At 48.0% G+C, this 27022-nt stretch overlaps 1 protein-coding gene across 1 annotated transcript; it reads right to left on the reverse strand.

Moving 5' to 3' along the window:
- LOC126536144 (proton channel OtopLc-like) lies at positions 1-27022 on the reverse strand. The gene is made up of 10 exons (XM_055073832.2): positions 26871-27022; positions 26669-26783; positions 19448-19659; positions 17356-17476; positions 6920-7193; positions 5107-5273; positions 4269-4446; positions 3319-3688; positions 2428-2668; positions 1-1584 (listed from the first exon to the last, which is right to left on the reverse strand). Exons 1-10 carry the CDS (start codon positions 26939-26941, stop codon positions 1264-1266), a joined length of 2070 nt encoding a protein of 689 aa, XP_054929807.1. The 5' UTR covers positions 26942-27022; the 3' UTR covers positions 1-1263.

Genomic DNA, 27022 nt, shown 5'->3' on the forward strand with positions numbered 1-27022 from the left:
TGGTGCCGTGTGCCTGAACGGAGGAGTGTTGCGATACCATACACTTTGGTATCGGAGCACCACGTCCATTGAACAACTTTATTTTCACACAAAGAACTCGCACTAAAAACTAAAACGCTAAACTAAAAGAACTTACACGCGCGACAAGAAATAATAAAGGGCGCGCGAGGGAGGCAGTGACAGATCAACATCGAAGTCTGTCAAGGTTTAAGGGGAAAAAAAAAGGCGCTCGGTAGCGCTTATGTGAAGACTCACCACGCCTTGAACAACAATATTCTACTCACGAAGTCAGACAAATACAAGTAAAATTGGCGGATGCATAAAGTCGCAATCGTTAAAAAATGCTGAAAATAGCTTTATCACAACATGTGGTCACAAGATGTAGCAACAACGAATGTATGCATTATATTAACTACCGGCGATAAGTCAGACATGAAACAGCACGAACGTACAGCTATTGAAACATACAATAAAAAGAGTCATGGTAAGAAAGCGCAAGTCATCTTCAATGAGAGAATCACAGATTGCAGATATCACAGCTTGGCGGAACAGATGTGCTGTGCTGCCTCGCAATGGGAAGCTTCCTTAATGAATTCTGGCGATGAATTCCTCACGTTCACGTGCCCAGCTGTATTCAGCCCGATGCATTGCTTGGTCACTGGAGTTCGTGCCTCGTGCAGTGGTCGAAGTTAGTTGCTGGTATATGCTGTTGAAGGAGACTGCGAGAAGTTCGCACAGTTCACTCATTGGCGAGAGTGCTTTGTAATTACACAAACAAGGGCGCAGAGCCACCAAATGAGGTGGGCAAGAAGCATTAACTGTTCGGGCAGCAAGTACACAGCTCTATTTGCTCAGTGTCTGGTTTCCTCCGAAACAACGCGATTGTAAATGCCATGTTGAACCTGCCTGAACAGAATAGTCACTGAAAACACTCAAACAGTTCGGAGAATGCTGAGATCAGGGAGGGAAAATGATGGAAAGGAGTCTAATCACGAGTGTTCACTTGCTGACGCAATCACCGAGGTTAAGTTGACTAGAAGAATCATTGAAAGGCGTCTTGGCCAGGGGCGTGGAACACTCGCCGCCCGTAGTAAACGACCACGTTGAGCGGTCAGTCATGAAACAGCAGTGAAGCAGGAACTGCACGCTCGTCGGCAAGCTTCAGTCGCGTGTGGTGACACCGGGGCCTCAAAACAAAGCGTAACACTTTACGCGCGATTGCTGGAAGCGCTCGCGCCTAATTTCGCGGCGCTGCCCGGGCCTTCACTCGGCCTCGTACGCCGATTTCCAGACGTCGGCGAGGCACACGGATGAGTGGAACCGGTAGAAGAGCATGAGGGGCACCGTGGTGTGCTCGATGAAGACCCAGGATCGTAGACCGAAATAACGCGTGCCCGTGAAGAGCTTGCCGACGGCCTTGCTCTCGAAAGTGTACACGATCCACATGGTGATGTTGACCACGATCAAAAAGGACACGATCTCCCGGCCGGGCTTCTTGTAGCGCAAGGAGGGGCTGTTGCTGCACCGCCGCAATGCGTCGATGATGAGTGGCGTCTGCGTTACCACTTGCACAACTGAGAAGAGCTGCACAGACGAGAGAAAGGAAGCGTTACATGCTGGCATGCTTCGCGTTACTGTTTATGGTCGCAGATCAAATGGAATTTTCGGAAACAGTTGCACCCTATATACGTCCACTTTATCCCATAGCTAATTGTACAATGGCGCGCACGTCGCAAAAAGAAACGTTTGTTACTTTTCGGTTCTTGCAATCGGCGCGTTATCTTACGAAGTCAGCGTAGATTATGAATCTCGTGACTTTCACACTTGTTGCAAACAGTGCGCACAGATAGATGAGGTCATGCTCTGTGGCGCCACTGAGCCAATAAACATCTTGGAAAACCATACGGGAGTTCTATAATTATCTGACTCTCTGGGACAGCTGTCGGCGAAAGGTGAAAACACCCGTTTCCTTAGATTTAGGTGCACGTTAAAGGACCCCTGGTGGCCCAAATTATTCCGGAGTCCCTAACCACGGCATGCTTTATAATCAGATCGTAATCATGACACGTAAAACCCCATAATATATAGATATTTTTTTTTGGGGGGGGGGAGAGCTACAGAGCTAGTTGGTGTGTTGAACATTTACGTTTTTAGCGCCGCAAATGAGAGAAGGACACAGTAACAAGGCAGGACAAGTTTTGTCTCCGCCATGTTCTTTACTTTTGGCGCAAAAGTACGAAAGTTGACGTCATGTTTGACCTCATGAAGTTGACCTCACTGTTGTTACCTAAGCTATAACAGTAAGCTAGACAGACAGCTTTTACGACCGGCAGTCACGACATTGAAGACGACCTCCTCGTGCAGCAGCTCGCTTTAAGATAGCGAGCTCGCGGTAAACCTATGGACATCTTTCGAGCAGCCACTCACTTGCAGCGTCATGCGCACGTAGCTGCCGCCCACCTCCAGCTCGGCGATGACAACCAGAGTCGCGTGGGCGAAGAAGAACGGGGTGGGGATGCACAAGAGGAAGTCATCGAGCATCGTGATGGGGTGGCTGTTCACATCCAGGGTGGCCACGCGGCCGTAGGCCAGCAGGCAGGCAAAGAACGCCAGCGCTACGAGCACACCCTCCTGGCCGAGGTAGACGGCCACGCCAGTATTGCTGTACCTACACACATAATACTAGCTTTGGCACGCTCGTTGAAAGAAGTTGGGATCGGAACACTTACGCGCAGCAACTTTTGGCCACCAGCACCTTTTAGAGACAAGTTGAGCATGTCGCTACTGATGTTTACAATGACAAAAGGTACAAGCAGTCGCAGAATGATACCCGCTTGAAAAGCATCTCTGCAACTTATGCTCTGCGTATATGCTGCTCTTCAATTTATTTGAACGAGATTGTTGGCGATTGAATGTGTATATATGTAACGTGAAACAGGATGGATGTGAAAACTTAGTTTAGTCATCACAACGATTAGGAACAGGAATGCTTATCAGCCGATCATCACAAAATTAAAGTCTGCTTGTTAGCGGCAAGCAACTACACGACACACGGCAAACACAAATGCTTTGGGATAGCCGGCTCTACAGAGGCCTACCATGCCACGTTTCCACAAAAAGGGGGATGCAGAAGTGTAGGAACATGCTGAGTGCAATACGGCAAAAAATGATTCCAGAAGCGGCCATTTAAGCCCAAAACACGACTGCGGTACATGCGGAGAAGTCAAACAATGCCATTGAACTCCTTTGGTTCGGGCTTGGCTTCAGTCGTGCTACATCCTGCCACATCTGCTTTCGCAGCACGGAATAGCGCCGCACCTGTTTTCGAGCAGCGCAACGTAGAAGATGATCATGACCACGACAGAGCCGAGTAGCACGACGAAGCCAGCGAACAGGCCGCGGTTGGCCGAGTGGCAGTCGGCATTGATGATCAGGTTGTTCTCGGAGGCTTCCTGGGTCACCGCACTGCAAGCCTCGGCTGCGGGGTCGTGGCGGCAGTACTTGTGCGCAGACGTGCCCACGTTCTGGAGCACGATGAACCAGACTCCGGCGAGCACCAAGTTGAACTCGATGGCGAACGGGTACAGGTACGGCATGGGCCGGATGTACGCCGGCGAGAACAGGTCGGCCACGGCGCAGCTCCAGTTGCTCTCGAACTCGGGCCGCTCGGATAGGTACAACTGGGGTTCTGCAAGTGTACACGACAAGAACGTGGATGAAGAAATTTATTTTCTCTCTATGTAATGTACGCAGCATGAATAAACTACCGTCCTTGACAGCTTATTCGTTCGTTGTACGTTTCGTATTTACAAATGCCAACTAATCCAGTGCGTTTCCATTTGTTTGTGAAAAGAAGTTTCCAATCAACGTACTTCCGGTCTATGGGTTGAAAAGTAAGGCGCTAAAGAATAAAACTGAAGAGAGTGCAATGAGCAATAGAAATGATGGGTGCAAGGTTAGGCGTTGAGACGAATTAGAAAAGAAAGTTTACATACTGGCAAGGAATTAAATGTTTCTGAACATGGCATACTGCCCGTAGTCGTCGGACACTGCAGTATAGCGTGCTACGAATGACATTAATAGAATGCACAAATACAAAATACGAAGCAACGAAAAACGCAGTTTGGGCAGTGGAAACTCGGGTAAAATGAATGGTTTAGGAGGCTAGCAATTATAACATGACGTGCACGTCTGAACACGTGACGAAAGATTCATGCAAGGCCCCACCGGCCATGACTCTTTCGCAGCAGGAATATAAGGAAACGCACCTGCGAAGCTGGTGTTACTTTGAAGGGCGACGACAGGGTTGTAAGCTTTGCCCTTGAGAGCCTTGACGACGTCTCCGTAGGCGTCGTTGACGACGGTTCGGAACCAAAAAGTCAGCGTGGTTGCAAAGCAGTGCATGATGCCAAATTTGGCCAGTGTGACCCATCGGTTGATTACAATCTGAAATGGCAAAAAATAAAGAAATAAAAACGGGGTTTGTGACGAAGATCGAGGTGGTCATGTCACATTAGCATAACGCTGGCGACATGGACAACACACATGTGAAATGTTTTCAGAAAGCAGCAGAGAACAGAAGCCGAGTTTCAATGTAGTTAATGGTAAACTCAAGAGAGGCAATTGAGCAGCTACCCCCGTTATGATATCGGAAGGTTAGAAAGGCAGATAAGGTGTTGGATAATAAAAAGCGAGAAATATCATCTTGGCGCTGCGTTGCGGAAACAAAAAAGGGGGACATGGCAACATGCACGCATGTTTGAGAATTATGAGAAGTTGTTTGAGCCCGTCTCCGCACATTGTCTGCTGAGGTTTAACGTGCTAGTGCGTCATTAGCCGTGCTATTGTTGCAACGACGTCGGCTACATCTGTTGCTAACGTTTATGTACAACTTCCTCCAAATAAATAATAACAGCGACAATCAAGACGAGGAATACTCCCCAAACATTCAACATAATACGCGCAAACCTAAAAATTACTTTTGTTAAATTTCATTTAAATTTCTTGACTATGTAAAAAAAGACATTTCTCATGCAAAAAGCGGTAGTCCCTATTTAACCCTATTTTTGCGGGTTTAGACGCATTACGGCAAGAGGGTATACTGACGTTCGAGTACTTGAAGAGGAAGTACAGCTGGTAGAAGGAGAAGAGCGGCCTCAGCGAGTGAACCAGAAGCAGGGCGATGTCGGTGCACACTTCGCCGGCGTGCATCCATGCAATGATCTCTTGGCCAAGAAGAAGACCCTCGTGAATGAGGTGGCCGCAACAGAACACTGCAACAAGAAACAAAAAAAAGATTCTGGGTTTTCACGGGCGAAAACTGCGATATGATAGCGGGGCACGCCGTAGTGGCGGACTCGGAATTAATTTCGACCACCTGGAGTTTCTTTAACGTGCACCCATCGCACGGTATACACGGGCATTTCTGCATTTCGCGCCCATTGAAATGTGTCCGCCGCGGCCGGAATTTCATCCCGCGCCCTCAGGCCTAGCAGCGCAAGGCCACGGACACTTCGTCACCATGCATGGCGGGTAGCAAGCAATGCAGTACCATCGAATGCTCGTTTAATGTCACGTGGAAAACATTAAGAATATAGATACGATTTCAAAATTAATATGACGTATTATTTGGATCTTGCACAAGTACATTTCCGAGAGAGAGAGAAAAGCAAAGGAAAGACAGGCAGATTATAACCGCAGGGTATATCCGCTTGGCCACTCTGAACCGGGGAAGGGGGAAACGGATGCGACATATAAAGAAAAAGAATAAAAGAACAGAAAAGCCTGCGAAAGATACAAGGAGCTGGTGGGACAGTGACCTGAACCTGCGGGAATGCTATTTTTGAAGTTACAATAAATGGCAGGCAAACCAGAAAGCAAAGAAAAAAGGAACAATCCGAGTACACGAGTGAATGTAATGTTTTTTCTCGCTAGGCATAGACAACACAAACGCGCCACGATTATGCCGGTACGCGAATATCCAAGAGCGCCTAGATAAACTAACTTCAAGCACTCGGAAAACGAGTTTGACGAAGGAATAAGGGGCGCCTGTGCAGCGACGCTTGTCTTCTCTCGTTGCTTCATTCATTTAACTTGTATTGGCGGGAAATATACGCCGGCGGTTTAAATAAAACCGATAAGCGTGGAATCATGGAAGTCAGCGATAAATGGAGCTGACCAAGCTTTCTGCCTCAGAATAGCGAGCAGTGAAATTGCCTCGGAGGTTTAAATTATGATTCCATTTGTCGAGAGAGAGAGAGAGAGAGAGAGAGAGAGAGGAGGAAAGGCAAGGAGGTTTGCCAGAAGACAGTCCAGTTTGCTACATTACACGTGGGGAGTGTGTGTGCGCGCTCGCATTTATTTATTTATTTATTTATTTATTTATTTATTTCTTTCTTTATTTATTTATTTATTTATTTATACAGCACTGGTTCCAGAAGGAACATTGAGTGATGGGGGACGAAGTAGAACAAAATTACATAAAGCACAAACTGGAACAAATGAACATTGTTAATGACTATAAATATTCTATACAATACTTAACACACAACTTTACAAGCGAGTACAAATTCTCGCGGGATGTTTCGCGGTTAGTGATGGAGACAAGGCTACCAGGAAGATCATTCCAGAGTGCAATGGCTTGTGGCAAGGCTGAGGATTGAAGAGCTTTGGTTCTACCAAACATTCGTTTGAGGCTGAGACGATTATGGAGACGCCTGGGAGTACGTAGCGGGGTTAGTATTCGACACAAGGACGAATCACAGTGCTTGTGCATTACATTGTCCGCTCCATATTACTAGCTTTGCTCGTGCAAGCAAACAGCTTGCAAGGTTATCAACGAAGAAAGCTCCCGACTTCGTTGCATCACACCGAAAGAGCAATGAGTTGACGCTTTGCAAGACAAAGCGAGCAGACGTGCCTGTCATGCCGGCCTTGAGGTAGAAGCTTCCGCTGTGTCTTCCCGTGAGGTACGTGTAGCCATGGGGCTGGCCCATGTGGCAGCCCTTCCAGTCCATCGCGTCTGCGGTGCCCACGGACTCGGCGTCGCCGGTGCAGCTGCTGCCGGCGCAGCTGCTGCCCCGCCCGCACGGCGCGGTCGGCCGGCGAGAGCGGCGCGCATCGTGCCACGTCAGGTCCACGTGCAGAAATACCAGCCAAGCTAGGCCGACCACGCACACCACGCAGGCGAATGCCTGCGCAGCATCGTCGACAACGTTTTTAGATCTAACAGCCTGCTGCATGACTCGCGCGGCAGCGTTACAAATGCTTGCCGTGCGCCTTTGCAAATGCTTGCAAATGCGCCTTTATCTGTTGCTCCGTCTGGGACTTATAGTAGTCTTCTCGCTTGCAAGCGTTGCCATTTTGTTTGTGTTGGCTGTCGGTAAAAGCACCGCGACGCCACAGCACTGAGTGGTCAGGCTTTGTGCGTTCTAGTGAGTCTACTAAAACCACTGCTACAAGCTGAAATGAATCAAATCAAGTAACTCATAATTATTCAGGGTAAGAGATTTGAGAGCTCATGTAATAGGTCAAATTACAATATATCGACGGAGTCTGCGCCCCTAGTGGTACAGCCTTGACGCGCTTGACGACGATGCGTTAAAATATGCACTGCTTATATTCGGGAACGTATACAGGTAAAAAAACAAAGAATGCGTAAGCCACTTGAATTCAAAGCCTGCTGAAAGAAAAAGATGACATTGGGTATACAGTAAAGCTAGGTATATTTGGTAACACATACGCAAGTACGACGGCACAGAACCTGTGATATATAATATGTTTTCAATTTAATGCAACACTACGCAACTAACGAACAAATTGTTATATTTACGCTTACGTGTCACGTATTTCTCAAACTAGAAAGGGGGAGAGAGAGCGAGAGAAAAGAAAATATTCAGCACTGCAGAAGTGGCAACCACTATAATAACCTAGCAATTACATACACAATGTTCGTAAATTGATCACGTCCCGCTCCTTTGCACGGTTTCTGCTCAAGTCATGAACCAACCAGCTCAAATGCGTAGGCTTCTGCTGTCCGTAAGTGCTTTAAAGAGACGTTATAAAGAAATTCTTTAGAAAAGTCATTCCCAGAGTGAGTAAGCAAAATTTAATCATCCGTTATTTATAGTTGTTACTGGTTCTGTCAACCTTCCATGGCTCTGGATAGTGAGTATTTTAAGGCACCACGTTCATTTCTGATAGAGCTATTTAGCTAAAGGGTCATTTTTCAAAGGAATTTGTAGAGTCTACATAAAGTGAAATGATGGAGCGACTACGCGTAAAATTTTTTTAGCAGAGCTACTGCCAGGTTGAGATTAGGCGAATGACTCATTAGGCGAGCGATTAGTTTTTTGCAAAACGTGCAATTTGTTAACTTTCTCAGACGCCGTGTTGGTCCAAACGAGAGCGCCATAGTTTAATGTGAATGCGAACAGCGCCTTACGCAGTAAGAGGCTTACGGATGCCTGAAAAGACTAGGTATTGTGGCAAATGGAACGAATAACGCGACATAGCTGTACAGATGAAATAACTGCACATATTTAATAACATACTGAAGTTATGTCGTCTTGGCAACCCAAGCAAAAAGAAAAGAAAACTAAAAGACAACTGAACAGATGGTTGAAAACAATCCGCAATCAACACGAGACACCGGCAAGCCAGCGAGACTTATCGCGTTCAGCATTTCGTCACTGCACACTTTACAACGAAAACATCGACCTAGTATATATAGCTCGTTGTTACGGCCCTGCACCTTTCAGCATTGTGTTATGGAAACATCGCTGCGACGGGTTTTCCAGACAGCTCCGCGGGAACGTAAGGCGGTGACGAAAAGGGGCAAGAGTGCGCGTTAATTGTTCTCCCCAGCGCACCGTTATCTACGCTGATTATGGGGCAAGCAAAGGTCAGCAGCGTCCCGGGGTGCGAACAAAACGCAATGAAAACAAACCGCTCGAACTTCTGCTGCAGCTCGTTTCACGTAAACCCAGACAGGTGTCGTGCAACACCTCGACAGATAGATGTTTCGCGGCAGATAGCGCTGTGAACCGACATGTAGCTGGGAATTGCGGCGCACTGGACTATATCAGATAGCGATCGCACTTTTGTGCCCCTTCTGAGCGTACAAGGTCAAGTTACATGGTCGCGAAGGCGGGGCTGAAATGCGGTTCCAAACCAATGAGCAGCGACATCAATTATGGTCGTGCGACTGAAGCCCGACTACACCTTGCGGCGCGAAGCACCAGTTGATAAATGTTATGCATCTGATACGTCACCAATGAAAACATTTGAAAAAGTATAGAAAATGTCAATAGAACAGTTAAATAAATTGCATTTAGTGCCCCAAAAGCGACTAAGGATGTGCTCAGCCAACCACAAAGAATTATAAAATCGAAATAAAAAAAAGTCAGGAAGAGCTGTGTGTAAAGCCGTCGCTTGTGTAAAAAGCCGGTGCTATATTAAAATTTAAGCACGTCAGGTAACGAAACGAGTGGATAACCTAAAACTAAAGCAGGTTGAAAAGGTACGCGTAATCTATAAGAAAATGTGCAGTAGTTCTCGTGTGTTTCAATATGTGTACATGTCAGTAAAATGTACATTACTGTTATCGGTTCTTGGCACTTCTCGCATGTTGGCGAGTCTTCTTTTGCAAGCAAAAAATTCTCTGAGATGTGTGTGTGTGCCCAGTACATAGTCGGCATAAAACTACTTAGACAAACCGTTCCAGTCATTAGAAAAGAAGAATTTGATGTTGATGATGATGATCAATGGGCTTTTATGGCACAAGGACAAAGGAAGGCAGAAGTGCGCCAAGAAAAATGAAATCGCAGGCTGCTTGCTACCATTTCCGAATAATTATGAGTACGAAACTGTGCAGGCTTTTGAAATTTACTCGCTGCGACGGCAATGCGTGCTGAGATGCTAAGTTGACATTGTGGTATCGTATTTAACACTAATGTTAAAATTCTTATGCTCAACCATAAAAACTAATGGTGTCGTGCTGACAATTCGTTGCAAGTGGATCCGCCTTGCGAAGACCACTGCTAGAAGTTGTAAATTGCAATATGGGTCATAAGATGATTAGCTAAAAAGTCAATGAGTGAATTCTTGTTAATTAGTCAATTTCGCATTTCAGTTTTGCGTGCAAGTAGTGTCCGCTGCTTCGAGTAGACCGACTAATAAACTAGAATTGAGCTATCTGCCACAGGCAACCTTTAAAAAAATTTAAAAGTGTTCGCTGAAACACCCTGTATATATTGTAATGACGAAGATAGCAGAAGCGTTGCAACGGCCGCATGGCTCCTGAAGTGAGGAAGACAAAGCCCAAAGGGTCCGCGTCGCTGCTTTTTCCCGCGCTGTCGCTTGGCTGGAACTGCTCGGCTCTTCTCTGCGCTGGCCCTCGACCCTTGGTCGTCGTCGGTGACTTCAACGCACCGTACGGCATCTGGGGTTACGTCTATGACACTACCAAGGGGCGCAACCTGTGGCAAGACGCCAACGACATGGACCTCACTATGGTCACTGACAAGGATTTTCCTACGCGCATCGGCAACTCTGTCACCCGGGACTCGACACCCGACCTCGCGTTCTTCATGAACGTTGAGGACGTGGGCTGGGAAAACACCGCCATGGAGTTCGGCAGCGACCACTACATTCTCGAGACCAACTTCAAGGTGTCTCAGAGTAGGATCAAGGAATTCACATTCATCGACTGGGACCATTTTCGCAAGATTCGCGAAGAACCCGGCAGAGCCAGGGCACCCGCCACTCTCAAAGAATGGTGCGAAGGCGTCCGGAACGACGCTTCTGCTGCTACTAAGAAAGTGGAAACCGATCTCGACGTCGAGCGGATGGACAGCAGACTTGCCCACCCGATCGAGGCGAAAAACGCCCTGCTCCGCCGATGGAAGGGTCAAAGGCTCAATCGCAGACTCCGAAAAAAGATCTCGGAGCTCAACAAGGTCATCGACGACCACTGCAAGGCGCTATGCCAGCAGCAGTGGGACGAGCTCTGCGAATCCATCAACGGACAGATGCGCAACGGCAAATCCTGGGGTATGTCTAAGCACCTTCTCGACGAAAGCGGCTCGAAGTCAAATCAGAGGCGTACGTTGGCCCTGACCCTTCACGAAGCCACCAGGTCTCACACGGTCGATGAACTCGTCTCACAACTCGTACAGAAGTACTTGCCCGTCCGTCGCGACGGAGATCTGGCGACCCAACTCCCGGATTACCGAGGCCCTCCACGCCCGAGCTCGACGAAGACTTCTCCGTTACCGAGGTAGGACAGGCCATCTTCGCGCTTAACCGCAAGTCTGCGCCGGGTCCGACGGAGTCACCAACAGAATGTTGAGAAACCTCGAGGATACGTCGATCGTCTTTCTGACCGACAAAATCAACGAGTCCTGGAATAGCGGCGTTGTTCCTGCAGAATGGAAGATGGCCTGCACGGTGCTCATTCCCAAGCCCGGAAAGGCCCCGAACATAGAGAACCTCGGGCGGATTTCTCTAACCTCCTGCGTCGGCAAGGTCATGGAGCGCGTCGTCCTCAACAGGGTCAACGGGTACCTCGAAGACAACGAGGTTTACACGTACAACATGATCGGCTTCCGCGCCGGACTCTCGACGCAGGATGCAATGATGCTATTAAGCATCAGATTGTGGATGGCCGTTCCAGAGACGTCAAGGCTCTGCTCGGTCTGGACCTCGAGAAAGCTTTCGACAACGTGCTCCACAGCTTCATCGTAAAGACTTTTTCAGACCTGGGTCTCGGTTCCAGATTCCACAGCTACGTCAGCTCTCTTCTAACGGACAGGAAGGCCAAGCTTCGCATTGGGGACTTCCGCTCCGACGATGTGCCCCTCGGAGGGCGGGGCACTCCCCAGGGCGCAGTCATCTCACCTACACTGTTTAACATCTGTATGATTGGTCTTTCCGAGAGGTTGGCACGCGTAGAGGGCGTCAAACACACCATATACGCCGACGACATCACCTTATGGTGCTCCGGCGGCTGCGAGAGCAGAGTCGAAGAAGCCATGCCGAAGGCGATCGACGTGATCGAGGAGTATCTCCGACCCACCAGGCATCGATGTTCCCCCGCCAAAACGGAGCTTCTGCTTTACAAAAAAGAGAAAGGAGGCAGACCCAAAGATTGGAAGCCAGTCTCCCAAAGCAGCATCAGTCTTCGAAATTGTGACGGGGGGTGGGGGGGGGGGGCGATACCCAGGGCCGACGTTATTCGGGTCCTGGGCATGTTTGTCGAATTCAACGGCGGGAACAGAACGGCTCTCCACAAGATTATCGCAAAGACTGAGAACGCTTTCCGCCTCGTTCGCAGAATAGCAAACCGGCACTGAGGAATAAAGGAAAACAATCTCCTTAGGCTTATCAATGCCTTCGTACTATGTCACTTCACGTACATGGACAACTGGCTCAGAGCGGAGCGAGACAAGATCAACGCTCTCATCCGCAAGGTGGTCAAGAGGGCTCTCGGGCTACCCATCAGGACCCTTACCGAGGATCTCGTCAAGCTGGGGGTGCATAACACTGCCGAGGAGATTGCCGAAGCCCAAGAACGCGCGCAACTCACTCGCCTGAACACCACAGCGGCAGGTAAACGCATCCTCGAAGAGCTGGGTTACAACCCTGCGGGATTCCCGATGGTCAGTACCCCGATCCCTAGGTGCATTCGAGACAAATTCGAAGTGGCGCCTGTGCCCCGAAACGTCCATCCCGTCCATAACGAGGGCAGACGCAAGGCCAGAGCAGCAGCCATCCTCAAACAGATCAAGCAACGAGACATTAGAGCAAGCTTCGTCGACGCCGCGGAGTACAGCGATGGGAAGAACTTTGCCATCGTTGTGGTCGACTCCAGCGGCACGATTTCCAATAGCGCCTCCATTCGCACTTCAGACCCCGGAGTCGCCGAGCAAGCCGCCATCGCCCTCGCCCTGCTAGACGGTCGTGGGTCGGAGATATATAGCGATTCCAAAACGGCAGTTAGGGCTTTTCAGAAGGGTTGCATCGCCAAGCAAGCTGCTCGTCTTCTTAGCAGCTCGAGTCGATATGCTCTCGCGCAACATTCAATCCACTGGTTTCCCGCTCACGTAGGGTGGGTCGAGGGTGCTCCCCCAAACCTCAATGAGTCTGCTCACGAGGCTGCGCGTGACCTTACCGACCGTGCTTCCTCTGCAAGAAGCACCGACTCCCCTCCTCCCTACTGCCACAGGGACGCTCCCGCTACTCACAACGAAATTATCAAATTCTTCTACATGTCTAGAAGGGTCTTTCCACCCCCTCACCCCAAGTTGAATAGGGCGCAAGCCGTTTCACTTAGACTTCTGCAGACCAGCACGTATCTGTGTCTGTCCGTTCTCCACGAGACTTACCCGGACGTGTATCGCGACAACGCCTGCCCCTCCTGCGGGCAGACCTCCACTCTAGCGCACATGCTCTGGGAGTGCGGGTCGACATACCCCAAATTCATCAAGGAGGAGTGGGACTCGCTTTTGCGTAGCCCCGCTCTAGAAAAACGAATCCTGGCTGTCCGGCGTGCCCGCGACCGGGCCGGTGGGCTAGACTTGCTGGTCCCGACGTGGGACTAGCCGGGTGCGCGACGAGTTCGCGTCCTCGCCGGACCTGGAATAAAGTTTCTTCACTCGCTCACTCACCCCACGTGACTGGGATTCCAGTAACTGCCAGTAAGCCTCGTAGCGATAGTATTAACCTTCTAATATTTAATCAGCAACTGTTTTAACTGCCTTTTCACTAAATGTTTTACCTATGTCTTCAGTACCAGAAAAAAACTATTGGCGGCGCGGGCCGTGTTAGTGAAGATGAAAGTGTGTGTGTGTGTTTTAAAATTATTTCACTGTATATAGTTGATTTTATCTTGACACTGAAATAACATGTATGGTATGAGCACTAAGGAATCATCCATGTGGTACTTGGTTCAAAATCTGGATGAAGCCATTGCTCTGAATTCATGCAAAACACACGGCTCACCGGTGTAATGCCTGCCGTTATAGAATGACGGCTATAAATACATATGGGTCAGTAGCGCGTGTTTGCGCTGGATTGTCAAGCGATACTGTGGCCAATATTCTCACTTATGCTTCATTTGTACACTTGTATACTCTGTATGTAGCATATGAGATGTGATGTGATCACAAGCCTCGAACAGCGAACATTAATTTTTTTCTCACCAAAAAGTTGGCCCCGCAAGATGTAGATGGCGCTGCCGTGCCTCCACAAGTAAAGCCCTTCAATCCACAAGCTTTATCCACAAGCCGCCATTACAGGACGTATGGGCTTCTATGAGAGCTTCTCTACCATGCGTAGCTTTGAGCGTACGCGTATCCTTACTGCCTTATCTTCCGCGATTCTCATATTCCACCAGTTCATTTGCAGGCGATATGGAAACTAGAGACAGCAATAGGTGTACCTTCGTCGAAATACACCGACATAAAGAGCTCGACCTATATTAGTATCGCCATCAGAGACCTATGCTTGCAGTCTCGTGACCTTTGCGGCGAAGTCTTCGGTGGGAAGGCGTTACGTGTCAGGCACTTAAAGGCCGACTGTAACGAAATTTCACTGTTGCTAAATTGGTTATAAATGAGTAGTGTATACTACTGAAGCAGTCTGGGCAACGCTGCAGTGCTAGTAATTGTCTAACTTCCTTATTAGAAGCTTTTGAATACCACCTAAGCAGACTACTCGTGTACTTTGTGGTGAGCGCATATGACCGAAGTCCCATGGAGCCCGTTGCCTCCGAGATTCTTCCGCGCGCTGCGGGTAGTCGTGCCCGCTGCATAATCTCGTAGCTCATGTCGATTGAGGAGCCGCACTTTCGAGGTTATGCGTCACTTGCGGCAAGCAGTAATGGCGGACTTTTTCTTTTTCAGCTACGGTATCAAAAACGTGAATTTTAACGAGCTTTTCGTGATGCACCTATTCTTATGTTTGAAGCTGTGCTGCGCAAAATCAGCTTGAGCTTTATTCGCTTTGGGCCCACGCGTGAGCATTCGCTGTTCCGTTCGGTAATCGCACACACGAACTTGGTGGGCGTTCGCGGTATACACCGTTGCCGCGGCTTATCACCCGCGGAACTCGGCTTCACGCATATGGTCTTCAGTCCAGCCGATGGTCTGACACCCAATCGGCGGTTTGGTCTACTGCTACAAACATTTTAAAGATGCACTTGTTGTCCACTACACCCACGTGTCAGACGTAAATAGCGCATTGGCGGAGTCAGCGACTGGAGTTGCGGTTTGGTGCCGAGTGCGGGATGTGGAAATAATGCCATCGTCGGCAGGACCAGCGACATCTAGTAGCAGCTTGCGGAAATTGACCAACACGCGGGTAGCTCCATGACGCTTGGTGAAACCTTTTTCGTTCAAATTTTAGCACTCCAAAGTGAAGGTGCACGGGCCTTAGACGAGAGTGGTTCTTACGCGAGCAAATACGGTATAACTCCTCGCTACTTTATTGGTTATTTGGATTTCTACACTAAGGAATTGACTTACTAATGACTATATGAATGTATTCAGTCATGGCCTGAAATTTCAGTGCATGGGCGTTTCCTCATTTCGACCCAACCGGCACGTTTCCGCTGAGGCAGGTGAGCGAAGCCATTACTTGGGGACTCCAAGTGAAAGCCATAACGGCTGAACTACCATGGTGGGCGAAGCTAAGTCTCGCCGAGAACCTCGCTGCGATGCGATGCGACGCTCGTTGTTTCTTTAACTTCTTCGGGTGCGCTGAACTGAGAGGGAAGCAAGGAGGAAAGAAGTGAGAGAGCACCAAACGCACAAACAACCTTCACGTATTTGAAGTCGAAGACACGTACACGTCTTCGTGAAGCGAATGTGTTGGATGCTGCAAACTAACACAAAACATTTTGCACGTGCTGCGTCGTTGAACGAACACGATGATTACGACGAACATGTCACAAAGACATCATGGTATTTAAGGCAATTACAGAAAGAAAATTCACGCAGAAACTCCTCTGGAAGTTGTCTAAGTATGCGTAAGCCCTTTGTCACTTGATCATCTCCACGCAGCCCGGTGTCATTATCAAGGTTATGAAACTTGATCCGTGCAGTATAAACCTTATTCAACACTCATCGGTCGTTATCAATATTATCGAACATGATTCGACCCTTATCAACTTTTATCAATCCTTGTGAACCTAGATGTCCAGCGAAGCTGTTGCGAAACCACCACTACATTTGCTGAGGAGCTATGCACTGCGTTATTGATGGTTTGAATGCTTCTTTTGAGCTTGTTCGTTATTGAAAGGTATGCTGTTCTGTGTGTTGTATGGGTGATTTCAAAGAATGTATGCATTGTTGACTTTGCTGAACGCTTGTACCCTCTGCCTTACCTCGGTATGAGCAATTTGATTTTTTGCTTGCTTACGGGGGTATGAGCGACTGTTTAGAGGGGTACGAGCCATTGCATTCGTCTTACGTGGCGGACGGACAAGATTCTCGTTGGGTAGGCATAGAAATGCTTACGCATTTGAAAGAGCATCAGTAATCATCCTAGCCAATTATGCCCCGAACTTCGAAGTGCGTACAGCATAAAGATGTCCTTGTGTTAGTTTTGATGGTGACGTTTAATGCACTCCTAATATTAAAGTCATTTTTTTTCGAACATCTATATGTTTGAGGGCGTCACAGTAGCACGTACGAGTAAACAGCAGTAAATGCGTAAAAAAAATGCTCTGCGTTCTGCACCGCCCTTGCGTATTTGCAAACGAGAACAAATTACTGAATATCACCGTATAAGAATGCGGAATTCCTCACGCTAAAGAAATTGCTCAGCCTGTTCTAATGAGATGTAAAACGGGCCAAATGGAGCGAGTTGCTCTAGTAAACCCGCCGATGTGAATCCTAATTGCTTTCATATTACGCACCTACAGTTTTGAACAGGAGGGAGGCTTGTAAAGACTAAAGCAGCACACGTGTAAAGCAGCATACAGCCTTTAAGCAGTCTAATGGCTTGATGTACTCTTGAGGTTGTCAGACGCGCACTGATAGTTCACACGGGCAAGCCTTCTGCATTCATAGATGCCTAGTGGTTACTCTGTGAATGCGTAGTAAATCAAGTGCGTTGACTTACGGATGCATGAATGGAACCCTTAAACGTAGGCGATGATGACGGTGGATTGTTTTTGACGCGTGATGCCTAAGTAAAGGCACACTGCTCACACGCACTGGCCGTTCTACAGGAGAAATAGCATACATACATTGCGCGTCTGATATCGTGCTCGTAACCCCATTGCCGAAAAAAATCCGGGCAACGTCGCATAATCACCCGTGCAAGGAAAGAGACGAGGCTTCTTGGACTTACGTCATCCAGCTCGATCGTGTGTCGACCTATCTTGACCGACGTATGGACTACGGTCAGGACGCCTCCGAGGACCACGATGAGAGTGGCGTAGATGTAGCTCAGCAGAGACGCCAGGTTGCTCCTGCGAGTCACAAACACTGCGTCGCGATTACCACGCATCTCGTAGGAGGAAGCGCCCATGACCCACCGCGGTGCCTTGACACAGACAGTGCATGCGACTGGGGTGGGGGCAGTGCGGGCGCCGGCGTTCGACTTGGAGTTGCGCATTCCACACGACCGACTCGATTGTGGCAGATAGGGCACGGGAACAAAGTCGGGCGCCGATAGCGGCAGCGGTCGTATCTTCTATTCTTTTATTATTGTGGTTGTGGCGTGTACATCTGTGAGCATATACATGACATTACAAATCACAGCGCTTAACCGGACTACAGGATTAGCCCCGGTCCTACACCCTGTCATGACACACCTATCTGCAGTTTGTTTTGAGTGGTCAAAATGCTGTAGCACATCTTCCGCCGCGCACTTCGCGGCTCCATCAGTTTGGCTTAGATACTCCAGCTGATAGTTAAGACTATATTTAAGAGAGGTGCAGAAAAAAATCCCTTCCAAAAAGGCAGGCTTTCGAGAGATAAAGACAGATATAAAAGCAAAAGCAGGAAAGCACGGAAAATCGGGCAAGTTGGTACAAGTTTAAGGCTGGAGCAGCGCTACAAGACAAAAGAAAAAAGGAGGGCACCCACAACGAGATACCTAATAGCGGAAAGTTAATAATAATGGCATCTTGTTTGTTACGTTTCGATAAGGAATGTCTATAAGAAGATAGACAATGAGATAATAGATAACAGGGTAATAGATAATCAGATAATATTGACAGGTAGCGTTCCTACAACGGTGCACTACTTGTGGATCTGATTAATGTAACCTACCGACCAATTTCGCTGCAGAGTACACATTAGATTGCGGAAATTGAATAGATCAGTCTGCGCTCAAGGCAGGTGGCAGTTGGTGAGAATTCAGAAAGCACGGAGACCAAAGTATGCGTCCCTTAATATGTGCCAAGAAGTGAGTTCGTGAGTCACGTAGCTTTGCTGGGCAATGCGTAACGGGACCTTTTTAGGGACAGTAATAGGAAGAACTCTAATTTACTTCGTTACACATCTCGAAGCAAGTACTAACAGAGTTCAGAGAGAGAGAGAGAGAGAGAGAGAGAGAGAGAGAGAGATAACGGCATGGAGGTCAGCCAGATGGGACTATCGGATTTGCCACCGTGCGCTGTGGGAAAAGGGGAGCATACAAGGTAAAGGAAAACAAAACATACCTAGGCGCTAGTTTAGCACACAGAAGACAAATCACGCTTAAATGTTGTAGTCGTTCACTCAAGCTAGCTGCTTTATAAAGCCCACAGTATTCTGTGTTAAGCCGCTTGTATAGTGCTCATATTCTGTGCAGAAAAAGGTGTTAGCTTGAGGAGCGGTCTTCAATACTCGACGGATGCCAGAAGTGCGCTCATTGTATTGAGTACAAGCGTAACACTTAATTCTGGGGTTTTACGTGCCAAAACCACTTTCTGATTATGAGGCACGCCGTAGTGGAGGACTCCGGAAATTTCGACCACCTGGGGTTCTTTCACATGCGCCCAAATCTAAGTACATGGGTGTTTTAACATTTCGCCCCCATCGGCATGCGGCCGCCGTGGCCGGAATTCAATCCCGCGACCTGGTGCTCAGCAGCCCAACGCCATAGCCAGTGAGCAACCACGGCGGGTGAGCATGCATAACACTTCTGGCCGACGTAGTGTGCTGGCTGTCTAAAAGCATACGAATAACATACATATTCCAGAGGGGCCAGGGGAACTTGTTTGAACTGTAATCGTCTATGAAATTTTCTTGAAAACCCCCTGTTCTGCTACGTCGAGGCTGTTGTTTGAAGTCCCAATTGGTGCTCCCGCCTGTCCCAACGAACGCGATCAGCAATTTCCCCAGAAAGTTCTCGAAAAATCGTGCGTCTCCACACCGCCGGAACGACAGACGTATTAATTCGCATTCGGCGTGCGGAACTTGTTCACTTTCACCAAGAGCTTTACTATACTGACCAGAGCATTTCCTCGTTCTGTCTTCGGCTGAGATCCACGGAGAAAGAGCGGCTCTGTACCCTACGGCGCCGCTCCTGCTGGTACGCGTGGACCATCGAGCAGGGCTCCGAAGTAGAGCGCTCGATACGCGTTAATGTCACCATTGTCTTGTCGCCGCCACGATCAGCTTGGAGGCTGGAGGAACGCACTTTTTGCAGTTGCTTTCTGTACGCCTGTGAGGATGTCAAGAAATAAGCGAGTGAACAATACGGACCGTAAAGAACGTCAAAACTTTGACGTCGAAGATGTCATAGTTAACAGTGTTTTTCAAACTGTGGGCAGCAACAACCAGAGGATTCGCAGTGTGCTCAGCGAGGGATCAAGAAGTTGTGATCACGAACCAATGTTACAATGCAAACGACAAATTTGACGCAAACAATTCTTACGTAGGAGCGTATATTCACCGCTTTGAAGGTTCGCGATGCGGGTGCATGAAGCTTGGCGATAAAAATTGGCACAGCGCCAAGAACGAGGTCAGTGACGCAGCTGTCACGGCGGATAATGGAGGACCTAGATAAGAATAGGCAAGTGGCGTTACGGATGACGTCATCGTCACAACTGGCGCGGTGACAAGTTGCACAGGTAACGCGGCGCGGAGCCGATGGATTCAGCGCGCAGCATGGTAACTCGGCGCTCGGAGATGCACGCAATCAGTTCTGTATCGGCGCTTTTTGGAAAGAACAGTCGCTGCTTCATCGCTGTGAAGCAGTATGGATGGAGCGAGTCATTCTTGTCATCTCGCAGCTGAACCTATCGCTGGACGGCGAGCTAGAAGGAGCGAGATGCAACGGAAGCGCCGCCTAGAACAATGTGAGTCTATCGATCCCGAAGTCCTCGCTAAATACCAAGCTCGAGCCGAGCGTGCTCGGCAAAAATAAGACATATAATGAAAGAAACAATAACAAACAATTACATGTACAATATGAAAATAACTAGGTAGCCAATGACTGCAGAAATAAGGGAAGTACGCTCGCGCAAAATACGTGCGCACTTCGTGGAACGAAGGTCGTTTTCTTTCATGTATTCGGGAACCTCAGATGGACAAATATGCTATGATAGCGAACTGCTCTCGCTAACTAAATCACTTATATTTTGACATCACCGAGAGTAATCTCCTGTGAGGCAAGTGTTTTTTTTTTCTTTTGGCGACATCTTTCAACACACTTAGGTAGGTTTTCGAACCACAAGCGGATCTAAAACGATGAAAATTTGGACGGAACTGAACCCAAATTGATAGTCATAGCGCCTGTTTGTAATGAAACGGCTCGGGTGTCTTAGGTGGCACTCGTAGTTAAGCAATTCTATAGTAAATAAAACAGCTCTCCTTTCATTATCGATCGACCTCACGCGTACCATTTCATTGCTCGCAAGATGGTTTCTGTGCGTCAGTCGCTACAGATGCTGCGTATATGCCAAGAACTGCGGACAACCAGGCCGAGCCGCTCGCGGCTTCGATCTTATGCCATGCTAGCTGGTCTCCATTGTCAGGAACATTTGTTTGAGGGCCTATGAAAGGCCACCAACTGTGTTGCAACTTTGAGGTTTGGTCGTTAACTCAGGCAACTCAAACACAACCGCAAAAAGAAAGTAATCTCCACCGCTGTAACCAGGAAACCCTTAAAGATACGCGAACCACGAGACATGTAAATAAGGAGAGAGCGAGAGAGAGAGGGACAGCTTTTTATATAAAGGCAGAGAGAGTGGTTTGCCGACGTAGAAATATTCGCCTGCATGCTACTCTCTGAAAAGGTAGGGAAGAAGAGGGAGAGGCCTTTGAAGGAGGAGGGCAGAAGAAAAAAAAAAAAAAAAACGACTATTTCACGTTGGCTCGTAGTTGTCCGACTTTATCAGTAGTCTTGGCTTCACTGCTTGCTTTTTATGCGATGCAACATTTCAAATAACAGCTAGAGTTCTGAGAGAAAGCTAATTGATTGAAACTGATCAAATAAGAAGTCGCGTGCTTGACGTTGCGTTGATGGAGTTTGCCAGGGACCTAATAGGCACCTTAGTGTCGTAGGGCCTTAACAGAATGTTGCCGCGTTTTTCTTGTATATGTCCCTTTCATCACTATACGCTCTAAAGTGTAATAGAATATGTCCGATTGGTTTCCGTAGCGCTACTGTTGTCGCAAAAGGGGGTTTTTGGGCAAGGCGGTAGAGGAGGCTCTTTGTGTACGCCACGTTTAGTCGTAGCTGATGGTAAAGTGTCTACGATTCCCGAGGTAGTCGTCTTATCCTCGATTGAGGTTTCGGGTCAACAGAGTATAGAAATTCGTAGGGAGGAAGACCAGAGCTCTTTGGGCTCTTGAAGAGCCTATCGCTGCGCCATTGCGGATGCCTCAGTTATTGTGAAAAATATATTTCGTGAATTTTGTGGTTGTGGCCCTTAGAAGCCGCCACATATGCTGCTTCGTTAATAATAATTTTCGTTTACCCTGTCGACACAGCTAAGGAGGGCTGTCAACTGGAAGGAAGCAAAGCTCGTTAGCTGTTTACCTGGCTTGATTACGAGGATAAATTTTGCGAGCTTACACGCAGCAGGAACTCCACCGCTTGTCCATGAAGAATTGTAAATTTCTAAGTGACGGAGTTGTCAGTGGCGGTATAGATGCGTAAGAGCCTGACAGCTGATGCCATCGCGACCTGGAGATTATCACTACTTGTTCGTGTCAGCTATGGCAACCGAGAGTTCTTGTAGTGAGAAAGGAAGATCCATTGAATGCACAATCGCTTCAGGGTGCCTAGTGGTGGAAGTTGTATGGCACACTGTGTGATCTCCATATCCAGAAAGCAGCATCCGCAACTTCCTTCACTGATGAACAATCGTGCAATGAGAGCAATGAAAGCACAGAGCTGCTGGGCTGGCTTTCGCAGTCCCATTGTAATGCGCCAAATCGTAGCGACGGGTTTTCTCGCATTCATTGTAGCACAGGAGTCTTCATTACTGACGGAACATCTTATTGTAGTGGCTTCTGATGGGTCTTTACGCTCGTCGTGAATATCTTCCGGGTACTCAGTGCGCAGCTCCTTGCGATCTGAAAGCCTGCGAATATTGGGAGAAAGATGCGTTCGCCGGGGCAGCGTGGCAAGTTAATCACTGGAGCGGTGGTCATCACACTCCTGGGGCGAGTGAATGTCACTGTCTCGAAAAGTGTAGGATCTCGCCTAGACGAGAGCAGTCTGGACGTGTTGGTACATGGCGAAGGAGTGGTAAACCAAAACAGAAATAAGGACAGAGGATGCGAGACACACAAGCGCCAACTTTCAACAAATGTTTATTTGAAAGCGGACAGGGAACGTGTATGCATGATTTCACAGGAAGTGTACATGCAAATTTGCCACAGCCATTACTTTAGAAACTACTTAAAATCGGCCACAGGGAATTTCATTTTTTTCGATAACACGACATAGGGTGAGTTGACACTGTCAGTAACTGGGGCCTCAGAAATCTATCACTGCAGCCTGTCGTTGTCGAAATTACGTAACATTCTTGATACTTTGGCTGAAATCGGAATGCGCTGCTATGATTCTGGCAAGAAGACTGTCCCTCGATTTGCGCACGCGACACCTGCACTCCCTGAAGCAATCATTTAAGCATCCATCGAACAGTCCGATGTATAGCATTTGCCGCAGCTCAAAGGGATCCGATATACGAGTCGACGAAATCCACATAGCTGTATTTATTCTTCTTAAGACAACCCTTGTGACATCTTAGGCATGCTTCTCTTGCACAGGCTGACAAGCTTGTTAGGAGCAGAAAATAACTAGCAATACCTCAGCTATCTGTTTAAGATTCTGAGAAATATTGTGAGTGTATGGAACTACGGCTACTTAATGTGTCCGGTTGGTGCACTTATAAGTGCTGGCTGGTAGTTTTTGAAACAATTAAATTTTCCACACAGCACCTGTCTCACCTCTCTAATTCCCTCGGTTTTGCATAATCAGCCTTGCGTACTGGCATGCTGTAACCGGTTGTGTCAGGCGGACCACGCCGGGTGGCACGCGCGAAGCTCATTTGCGCAGGTGAGAGATCCCCTTAAGCATTTAAAAAAGTATTGTGAACCTAACGAAAAATGCTACGTAGCATGCGTATGACTATATACACAGCACTGCCAATACGATACTGCTGTTGCTTAAGCGATCTCAACAGAAATGCGCCAAAATTCATGGTGGAAAGCGCGAGCCACTAAAACAGCGAGATAATGAGCACTACAGATTCACATAATAACGAATACAGTACGAAACACGGCACAATCTGACAAAAAAAAAAGAAAGAAAAGAAAATGTCATTGTGGCGCGATTGGAGGAGGCTGACACATATAGAGTTGTCCGGTCTTGGTTCGCGAAATTGGCATATCATATCGTAGAAGTTCGGAACATGCGTTCATTGCAGAGAAGGACGAAGCGCGATAAGTGTCTTAAGCGACGATTTCAAGCACTATGTTTCTAATCTCTGTTTGTCAAGAACTGAATCGCACGTCCTTGCACGAGATAACGGGGATCGCGAGAATAAGTTGTGGACGCGCAATTTCCGCCACTCATCTCTGGAGCATTGCAGCAGCTCCGCCAACGTGGTGTCGCCGATAAGCAGATTGAGCAGTCCACGAAAAGTTGCAAGATAACGACTTGGCAGAAATGTCCAATTTAGATAAATGTTGTCGTTCTCTTACCGCGCTGTTTTACGTATCTAATTACAAAAGCCGGATATTGCTGAGGATAACATGCAGTAGCTCGAACGTAGTGACACTTAAATACAGCTGGCCGAGAGAAGTGCAGCAAATAAGGCCAACTGCAACAAAATTTTGGACCACGTAAAAAGGGCTTAGCTTTAGGTGGTGTAGTTCTATAACAGCCTCCACTCAAACTTTTACATGTAGTTTTATAACAGCCTCCACGCAAAATGTTACATTTGCAATTCAAATGGATGAGTCATGGAAAACTCGCGAATACAGACGTCTATAATAACTAAAGTGAAAAAAAAAAATAAAGAGAACGCCACTACCGCTCGCCAGAAGTGGCGCGGAATGTTGAAAACCAACGCGGCGCCTCCGCATGACCTCTAAGCTTAAGTAGCGCCCAAGGCACGCTCAAAATCTCGGAGGCAATGTCCTGGGATTGCAGTAATGTCCGCTAACTAGGTGCCGGCGTCATCTACTTAGGTGCTATTTAAAGGCCGTTAAGAAGAAAATTAGACAATTACCAGTCCTGCTGCTTCGTCAAGATTGCTTCAGTGTTGTGTACTATCCATTGATGCCAATTTTGCCAAAGTGAAATCTAGTTGCCGTTGGTCTAAAACGGCGATACTACATATTAGCTGAGACTATACTACTAAAGAGCAACCCTAAATTAACTACAAAATTATCCCACTATCGCTCACTTGAAGGAAAAATGTTCCCTATTACCGAAGAAAATGTAGGCTAATCTTTCCTTTCTTGAAGTGACCACCCGTAATTTCTCGCCGTTTGACATGATTTTTTTTTTCTGCTCACGAGACAATGATCTTTACAACGGTTGATGTACGGCCTTGTTGGCAAGACATACAACTAAGGTTATTTTAAGCGCACTGGCGACGAAGACAAGCGAGTTGAGGACACAAAAGCGCTTTGCGTGTGCCCACTCGCTGGTCCTAGTCGTCGGTGCGCTTACATCAATTGAATCCTTGGGTTTCGCGTGCCAATATCACCATTTGATTATAAGGCACGCCGTAGTGGGAGACTCCGGGTTAATTCTGACCACCAGGGCATCTATAACGTGCGCCGAATGAAAAAAAAAAATTATGGGGTTTTACGTGCGAGAACCACTGTCTGATTATGAGGCACGCCGTAGTGGAGGACTCCGGAAATTTCGACCACCTGGGGTTCTTTAACGTGCACCTAAATCTAAGTACACGGGTGTTTTCGCATTTCGCCCCCATCGAAATGCGGCCGCCGTGGCCGGGATTTGATCCCGCGACCTCGTGCTCAGCAGCCCAACACCATAGCCACCGAGCAACCACGGCGGGTGGCGTGCCCCGAATGTACGGTACACGGGCGTTTTTGCATTTCGGCTCATCGGAATGCAGTGTGCCTAAATCAAGCTTATAATGAATTGTTTGTTGCATTTTTGCTGTATTACGCAAATAATTGTAACGTCTGTACGTTCATGTGCACTTTCAAACCCGCTCCCTCTAATATCTTGTGCAAGGCTCACAGTATTTGTCAAATAATAACTTCCAGCTACCTCAGCGCCGGCATACGCAAGCGCGAATTCACAGATTCCACTGTATATAGCAGGACGGGAAATTTACTAACGTGGCTGAACTTCGTGGCTCAGATACCCTAGCAGTACTATAGGGCTTCTAACTTAACACTTAACACGGATCTAGTCACTCACAGGAGAAAAAAAAAATAAAGAAACCGCTATATTCCTAATCAGCTATCGGAGCGTTTTATCGTGATAAGCTATCACAGTGCCTTCAACAACAGAACTTCCGGGAATCACATATGAGCTACAAATAGCACGATTGAGACAACATGGCATGCTAAGCGCTCCAAGGCCACTATTTTGTCCTTCGTTAATTAATTTTTCCGAGTTGTGTGTACAGCATGATACATGCATTACTCGCTGACACATCGCATCGTCAACTCCATCCAACGGCGTGGTATGTTCCCGTTTCTGTTGTTCTGTCTCGACGTTTAGTCCATCTGGACAACTGTCACAGCTGCATGCATTCGCATGGATCCATGCGAGCAAGCATGCATTCATGCGGCGCCATGTTCGTGCCGAGCACAGTATTCTACAGAAGAGTATAAACGTGCAACAGAAGTGACTGCGCATGCAACAGAGTCAGAGCGCTTCCAAACGGAAACGCGTTCGTCCGAAGGCAGCTTCAAATCAAATTCAAATTATGGGGTTTTACGTAGCAAAACCACTTTCTGATTATGAGGCACGCCGTAGTGGAGGACTGCGGAAATTTCGACCACCTGGGTTCTTTAACGTGCCCCTGAATCTAAGTACACGGGTGTTTTCGCATTTCGCCCCCATCGAAATGCGGCTGCCGTGGCCGGGATTCGATCCCGCGACCTTGTGCTCAGCAGCCTAACACCATAGCCACTGAGCAACCGCGGCGCGTTCCGAAGGCAGCTTCCGAGTAACACTCACGAGGCGAACGAAATGGACCGTACAGTGGCGTTTGCATACCGACCGTGATTTCTGGCGTCCCGACGAAGGAGTCCAGCTGAAAGTTCTCCGCCGGCCGGTCCAGGTCGTATTTTCGGCGTTGCACAGTCTGTCCGATGACACCGAGCTCTCGTGCAGCGCTTGCAGCGTAAGTATCAGGGTTAGACATAGTCCTCAATCACGTACCCCTTAAAAAGGAAGACGTCTATAGATGACACGGGCCTTACAACTTTGGTTCGCCGCTAATATGGCTGCTGACTCCCCGCACACGGCTTGCTGTCGGCGGCGTGCTATCCATCTGCGCAAACGTGTGCACGCGTGCACACCGAAGAAAACCCCGGCAGGGAAATACTTGCCATGTGGTCGTCACAAAAGAAAG

Source organism: Dermacentor andersoni, chromosome 4 (genome assembly GCF_023375885.2).
Source record: "Dermacentor andersoni chromosome 4, qqDerAnde1_hic_scaffold, whole genome shotgun sequence".
In the NCBI taxonomy this organism is placed as follows: domain Eukaryota; kingdom Metazoa; phylum Arthropoda; class Arachnida; order Ixodida; family Ixodidae; genus Dermacentor; species Dermacentor andersoni.

Bases quoted from the DNA above. Each gene is read 5' to 3' on its own strand.
- LOC126536144 (XM_055073832.2), bottom strand. From the start codon at position 26,941: ATGGATAGCACGCCGCCGACAGCAAGCCGTGTGCGGGGAGTCAGCAGC. The intron at 19,660-26,668 runs GTCGGTATGCAA...ACATCCTCACAG, and splicing joins TCGGGACGCCAGAAATCACG to GCGTACAGAAAGCAACTGCA. The intron at 3,689-4,268 runs GTGCGTTTCCTT...GTACACTTGCAG, and splicing joins AAGTAACACCAGCTTCGCAG to AACCCCAGTTGTACCTATCC.